The following is a 7509-nucleotide window of genomic DNA, read 5'->3' on the forward strand; positions in this document are numbered from 1 at the left end:
CAGGTCCAGTGGTGAGCTGTGTAGCCACAAAGCCGAGCAGGAGCGTAACCAGGAGGGAATAGGCGAAACTCGTGGTCGAAGACAGAAGGCGGAGGTAATATCCAGGGCAGAGACGAGGCAGGCAGGTCGGGGATCGACGGGGTCGGCAACAGGTGATCAGTCCGGGGAAAGAACGCTGGAAAGTCAGGCATAACACAAGACAATCTGGCACTGAAGCAGATACAGGAGCAGGCTTAAATGCAGCCAGGGCTGTCACAGGTGTGGAGAGTTGGCCTGATGAGGAGGTGTGACTGACTGGCAGAGTGGAGCAGAGACAGGTGAGTGGAAAAATACCAGCAGACAGGAGATGAGCAGACTGTGACAGAACCCCCCCCCCCCTCAAGGGACGGCTCTCGACGTTCCAAGACGAATGGACCAAACCCGGTGGGAGGCGGGGGCCCGGAGGAGGGCTAATACTCGTACGAGAGTCCAGCGTCCATCTCCACCTCTATGGACCCGGGGAGAGTGTCGTCGTCCTCCTCAGAGTAGGGGGGACCCACCCTGTCTTCGGCGTCGTCGCTGTCGTTCGGGGACTCCGTCGGAGGATGTGGTCTGGGAGGTGGCCTGGTTCTGGACGTCTGGGTGAGGTTGCGTCGATGGAAATCCCTGATGAGGGTGTGGTCCACGATGTTCCTCCCGGGGGCCCAGGACCTTTCTTCAGGGCCGTAACCCTCCCAGTCCACCAAGTACTGGAATCCCCTCCCACGCCGGCGAGACTGCAGGATGCGACGGACAGTGTAGGAGGGACCTCCATCGATGAGGCGAGGAGGCGGTGGAGGCGGCGCGGCAGGGACCAGGGCGCTTTCTCGGACAGGTTTAACCTTGGAGACGTGAAACGTGGGATGAACCCGCATGGATCTAGGGAGTTTGAGCCTCACTGCCACCGGGTTGACGATCTCCTGGATCTCGAACGGGCCGTTGAAGCAAGGAGCCAGTTTCTTGGATTCCACCCGGAGGGGAATATCACGGGTGGAGAGCCAAACCTTCTGACCCGGCTGGTAGTCCGGGGCCTTGGAGCGGTGGTGATTGGATGCAGCGGTGTAGCAGTCAGCGGCCCGGAGTAGAGCCGCCCTGGCTCGGGTCCAGGTCCTGCGACAACGGCGGATGAAGCTCTGGACAGAGGGGCAGGATGCTTCTTTCTCAAGTGCAGGAAAAAGCGGTGGTTGGAACCCATAGGTACACTCAAAGGGGGAGAGACCGGTGGCGGAACTGGTCAAGGTGTTGTGGGCGTATTCTACCCATAGAAGTTGTTCGGACCAGGAAGTAGGGTCTTGAGATGTCATGCAGCGTAGTGCCGTTTCCATCTCCTGATTCTTGCTTTCGGTCTGGCCGTTGGACTGGGGGTGGTACCCTGAGGACAGGCTGACGGTGGATCCCAGGAGCGAGCAGAAGTCCCTCCAGAACACTGAGGCGAACTGGGGACCCCGATCAGAGACCACATCCACCGGGATGCCATGGAGACGGATGACATGGAGAAGGAGTAGTTTAGCCGTCTCCTTGGCAGATGGAAGTTTGGGCAGGGGCACGAAATGTGCCATCTTGCTGAACCGATCTACCACCATCAGGATAGTAGTGTTGCCGCTGGATGGTGGTAGACCGGTGACAAAGTCCAAAGAAATGTGCAACCAGGGACGATGAGGCACAGGCAGAGGATGTAGAAGACCGGCAGGGGCATGGTGAGCCGGCTTGTGCTGGTTGCAGGTGCATGTCCTCATCCAGTGACGTCCTCCAAAACCGGCGCAGCACAACGTCCTTGGTCCGTTGGATCCCTGGATGTAAGGTAAGTTGAGTGCTGTGGGCCTATTGTAAAACCTCGGACCGGAGGTCAGGCGGGACGAACAGACGGTTGGGAGGGCAAGCACTGGGTCCAGCCTGGTCTTGGGCGGCGGCCCTGACCCTCTCCTCTATCTCCCAGGTGAGTGTGGCCACCAGACGGGAAAGAGGAAGGATAGTGTCTGGGTCGGTCCTGTCCCCCTCCTCTTCCAAGAACCGACGGGACAGGGCATCGGGCTTGACGTTGCGGGACCCCGGTCGATAGGAGAGGGAAAAGTTGAAGCGGGTCAGGAAGAGTGCCCATCGAGCCTAGCGGGAGTTCAGTCTCTTAGCGGACTGGAGGTACTCCAGGTTCTTATGGTCCGTCCATACCAGAAACGGCAGTTTAGTCCCCTCGAGCCAGCCACTCCTCCAAAGCCAACTTGACGGCGAGGAGCTCTCGGTTCCCAATGTCATAATTCCTCTCTGCCGGGGTCAAACGTCGGGAATAGAAGGAGCAGGGGTGCAACTTCTGGTCGGAGGCTGCTCTCTGGGACAAGATGGCCCCCACTCCTAGGTCGGAAGCATCCACCTCGACCACGAACTGCCGTTCAGGGTCCGGCATTCGGAGGATGGGGGCCGAGGTGAATCGTGTTTTCTGGGCCTGAAAATAGTCATTGGCGGCCGTGGACCAGAGAAAAGGCACCTCGGAGGAGGTAAGAGCAGTGAGGGGGGCCGCCACCGAACTGTAGCCCCTGATGAACCTCCGGTAGAAGTTGGCGAAGCCCAGGAAACGTTGAAGCTGCTTGCGGGAATCGGGTGGGCCAAGTGGTGACGGCAGAAACCTTGGCTGAGTCCATCTCCACGGTCCCTCTGCCTACGACGTACCCAGGGAAGGAGACAGACGAGGCGTGAAACACACACTTCTCGGCCTTGACAAACAGGGAGTTCTCCAGGAGGCGTTGGAGGACCTTCTGGACGTGATGCACATGTTCCTCTCTGGAGCGGGAGAAGATCAGAATGTCATCAAGGTACACAAAGACGAACCTGTTGGGCATGTCCCTGAGCACGTCATTCACCAGAGCCTGGAAGACAGCAGGGGCGTTGGTGAGGCCGAAGGGCATTACCAGGTACTCGTAGTGACCGATGGGGGTATTGAACGCCATCTTCCACTCGTCCCCCTCGCGGATCCGGACCAGGTGATAGGCGTTGCGCAGATCAAGCTTGGTGAATATGGTGGCCTCCTCTAGGAGCTCGAAAGCTGAGGAGATGAGAGGCAGGGGATACCGGTTTTTGATGGTCATGTCATTTAATCCACGATAATCAATGCATGGGCGGAGTGTCTTGTCTTTATTTTCCACGAAGAAGAAACCGGCTCCAGCCGAAGACGAGGAAGGGCGGATGATGCCCGCCACTAGACCGTCATTGATGTATGTCTCCATCGCCCCCCTCTCAGGAACGGACAGGGAATACAGGCGTCCTCTGGGCGGCGTGGCACCGGGCTGGAGGTTGATGGCGCAGTCATAGGGCCGGTGTGGGGGAAGGGAGGTTGCCTTGGCCTTACTGAAGACCTCCCTGAAGTCCAGATACTCAGCCGGGACCCCCAGCACATCGGTTGAAGAACTGGTCCCGCTAGAAGATTGTGGTGCGGCGGCTTGCTTGAGGCAGAGCTGGTGACAGGAAGAACTCCACCCCAGGATCGCCCCTGTGGTCCAATCAAGGTGTGGATTGTGACGTCGGAGCCATGGGAACTCCAGAAGGAGAGGATGACGAGGAGAGTGCAGGATGTGAAACTGGAGTGTTTCATGGTGGTTCCCGGAGATTTACATCCGTATATGCGCTGTCAGGTGGGTAACAGTTCCCAGAAGTCGGCCATCCAGCGCGTTGGTGGAGACTGGAGCTGGCAGGGGAATCTGACCGACACCCAGCTGCAGAGCTAGGTTAGAATCCATAATGTTGGCATCAGAGCCAGAGTCAATGAGGGTGGCGAGGGTCTGGGGTCCCTCAGGCAGTAGCAGGCGGACCTGGCACAGGGATCGTGGGCTGGAGGAGGAGCTAGATGTATGACTCACCAGGAACTCCTTCCTTCCTGGTGAGCCCGACCTTTTAGCGTACACCTGGAAATAAAGTGTCCCGCTTGGCCACAATACAGGCAAAGGTTTCCCCCGCGGCGTCTCCTCCTCTCTTCTGGAGTTAGACTGGCCCGACCCACCTGCATGGGTTCAGGCTCCGCTGAAGACCGGCTGCCAGAAAGCATCGATACCCCGGAAGCTGCTGGTGACGGGGCGGGCTGACGTCGTCCCGCGAGCCCCTGATGTCTCTCCCGCTGTCTCACTTGAATGAGACGGTCGATGCGGGACGCCAGCTCGATGATGCCGTCGAGAGTGGAGGGAAGTTCGTAGGAAATCAGTTCGTCTTTAATGTAGTCAGCGAGCCCCATCAGGAATGCGTCGCACTGGGCAGCCTGGTTCCACTCGCTGGAGCTAGCCTGGGTGCGGAAGTGGATGGAGTAATCGGCCACTGAACGAGACCCTTGGTTCAGACCCAGAAGTCCTCCTGAAGCGTCCGGACCTTGGGAAGCTTGTCCGAACACTTTGCGGAGCTCAGCGGCGAGGCTTGGAAAGAGGAGCACGCTGGAGTGGACGCTGGACGCTCCCACTCGGCTGTTCCCCACAGCCGAGCGCGCCCCGTCAGATGATTCACGGTGAACGCCACCCTGGCGTCCTCAGAAGCGAAGGTGTGGGGCTGGAGGGAGAACAGGATGGAACAGTTTGTGAGGAATGGGCGGCAGCCCTCCGCATCCCCGGCGTAGCATTCAGGAACCCCCACACGAGGCTCCGAGACGAAAGCAGAGGCAGAGGCAGCCGGGGCTGGTGGAGGCTGGACTGGTTCTGGAGGCAGAGGGACAGCTTGAGCAAAAGCTGAGGCGAGCTGTTGGACCTACGAGGCTAGCGAGGTAAACGCCTGCTCCTGCTTAGCCACCGCTAGTTGAACCTCTGCTGAGTTTGAAAGCAACAGCGCCACGTGGTGCTGGAGCGTCGCCTCTACATTCTCCAGGCGATCCATCGGCGTGTGTCCTGGGTCCATGTCTGGCCAGATTGTACTGTCACGGATATGGTGAGGACCCAAAAGCAGCACAGGCAGATGAAATACCAGTCGGTAATGATCTTTATTGTTCACTACAGTCTTTAACAGTTCCAACAGTGGCAGGGTGAAAAGTCTTTGCTCAGAGTGATCATCTGCGAGATCTGAGCAGGAGTGAGCCTGGTGTCGCTGACTGAAGGTAAAGTCACAGCTGATGGGTTACCTAGCTGGCAGACAGGTCCAGTGGTGAGCTGTGTAGCCACAAAGCCGAGCAGGAGCGTAACCAGGAGTGAATAGGCAAAACTCGTGGTCGAAGACAGAAGGCGGAGGTAATATCCAGGGCAGAGACGAGGCAGGCAGGTCGGGGATCGACGGGGTCAGCTACAGGTGATCAGTCCGGGGAAAACACGCTGGAAGTCAGGCATAACACAAGAACAATCTGGCACTGAAGCAGAGACAGGAGCAGGCTTAAATGCAGCCAGGGCTGTCACAGGTGTGGAGAGTTGGCCTGATGAGGAGCTGTGGCTGACTGGCAGAGTGGAGCAGAGACAGGTGAGAGGAAAAATACCAGCAGACAGGAGATGAGCAGACTGTGACAATTCCCTGAAAATGTGAATGTCCCAAGATTCAAGCCACCACACATGATTCATGCCTGTGAAGTGTAGTAACTTCTCTTCACTGTTTTAATAATGTTCCATTGTTTTATTTATTGTTGGGCGCAAGCTCTTCACATGGCCTACAGATCTGTTATATTTAAAATGCTGCTGAGCTAGCTTGGCAACGATGCCAGCAGAAGTGATACTTTGGCCGGCTACATTAGCCTGAAGTCAACTCGTGTCACTCAGCAGACGCCACGACCTGCTATATTCCCTGGGTGAATACCATATGGGTGCACACGCCTCAAGCAGGTTCCCGGTTCAACTCCCGGCCGACCGAACCATTTACTGTATAGCAGCTATCAGACATGCACTGAACTCCAGATAACCTCCTGAAAGGGGTTGTATGTGAGAGCGCAAATGTCTGAGTCAGTTGTTGAAGACCTTGTGTGGAGTTTCTCCTGCCAGCTCCTTGGTAACAACAAATAATAATACATATAATACGTGACATTGGGCATGTTGATGAAGTTTCAAACATGCGATGGATGACAAAATGAAAAAACTAATAAAAAATATATATATATCACAGTATTCAAAAGAGATTTCATACACATAAAAGACACCAATGAAGATCGGAACTTGGATAGACAATGAGATTCCAGAGCTTTAGGTGGTAAGGGCCAACACCGGTGTTGATAAAAGTCCTTTATTACAGTTTTTTCCTATCGTTTTAGGCAATTTACCTAAACCATGTTCACATTCCCTAAACACTTCACACAGTGAGCATACCAGTAGACCATGTGAACCAAACTGTGGTTACTTGCCCCTATGCTAAGATACAAATGCTGGCATTGACGCCTTCTTCCAAATTTCATGGATACCTGCCCCAGTCAATGTTCACTACCGGCAAAACGCTGTGGAACTACAGCATATTTTACCAATGTTTAGATACTCTGTTCAAAACAGTGAACTTTCTGTTCAAAACCTAACTTATCAGTAATTTAGATCACTGTAGATGGAAAGATGCTGCATTTGGACAGACAAATGAAGTTACATGTTTGAATAAAAAAAATATTTAGTTTATAGTTTATTTATTTTATTTTACAGTAATTTAGATTTTTTTTCCCCTGTGCACCATAGTTCTTGGTGAATTGGCATGGAATTACTTTTTTTACGTAAAAGCAACACTACATACAATGATCTGTACAAAACACAGAGGATAAGTTTTGCAATGCAAAACACCTGGTGGTCATTTCAGCTAAAGACCTACTCAGCTAAAGACCTACTCAGGTGTTTTACATGTAATTTGTGCCTCGTTGAAAAAGGGCCTTCTTTGGCATTTGCTTTGGACTTCTTTACGTAGTTGGTATAGGAAAATGGATGCAGCAAGAGCAAGAGCAAGAGGCAGAGGAAGAGGTGGAGGTGGAGGTGAAGGTGGAGTAGGAGGAAGAGGAAGAGGAAGAGGTGGAGGTGAAGGTGGAGGTGAAGGTGGAGTAGGAGGAAGAGGAAGAGGAAGAGGTAGAGGAAGAGGGAGAGGTAGAGGAAGAGGGAGAGGGAGAGGAGCAGCAGCAGCAAGGACAGTTGTATCTGATGAAATCAGAGCAACTGTCATCGACCATGTAATCAATCATGGTCTGTCCATGAGGGAAGCTGGTCTGAGGGTTCAGCCGAACTTGCCAAGATCAACGGTGGCATCAATCGTGAGGGTTTTCACACAAACTAACAGGTACTATACAGTATTTACAGCATTCTGACTGATGTGTTTGTAACAGTAGTAATGTGATGTGAGAAGTCTCCAAAACTCTCCTGACGTATCAGTGTATTTGTGTCTGACTCACTATTGTAGGACCCAACGGTTGCCCCACTCAGGTGGAAGGGGAAGAAAATTCACTTTGCCACAAGAAAATGCAATAGTGCAAATGGTTATTGCTAACAATAGTATAAGGCTAAGAGAAATTTGTGCAAACATCATTGCAGACATTGGTGTATTTGCCAACATTGAGAATGTTGGCACCACGACCATCGCCAGAGTGCTGAA

General features: G+C 53.8%; 1 protein-coding gene across 1 annotated transcript; it reads right to left on the reverse strand.

Annotated features, from left to right (window-relative positions):
• Positions 1-449: 449 nt before the first annotated feature.
• Positions 450-893, reverse strand: LOC128445560 (chromobox protein homolog 2-like). Its single transcript, XM_053428315.1, has one exon. It carries the CDS (start codon positions 891-893, stop codon positions 450-452), a length of 444 nt encoding a protein of 147 aa, XP_053284290.1.
• Positions 894-7509: the final 6616 nt, after the last annotated feature.

This window comes from Pleuronectes platessa, chromosome 8 (genome assembly GCF_947347685.1).
Source record: "Pleuronectes platessa chromosome 8, fPlePla1.1, whole genome shotgun sequence".
In the NCBI taxonomy this organism is placed as follows: Eukaryota; Metazoa; Chordata; class Actinopteri; order Pleuronectiformes; family Pleuronectidae; genus Pleuronectes; species Pleuronectes platessa.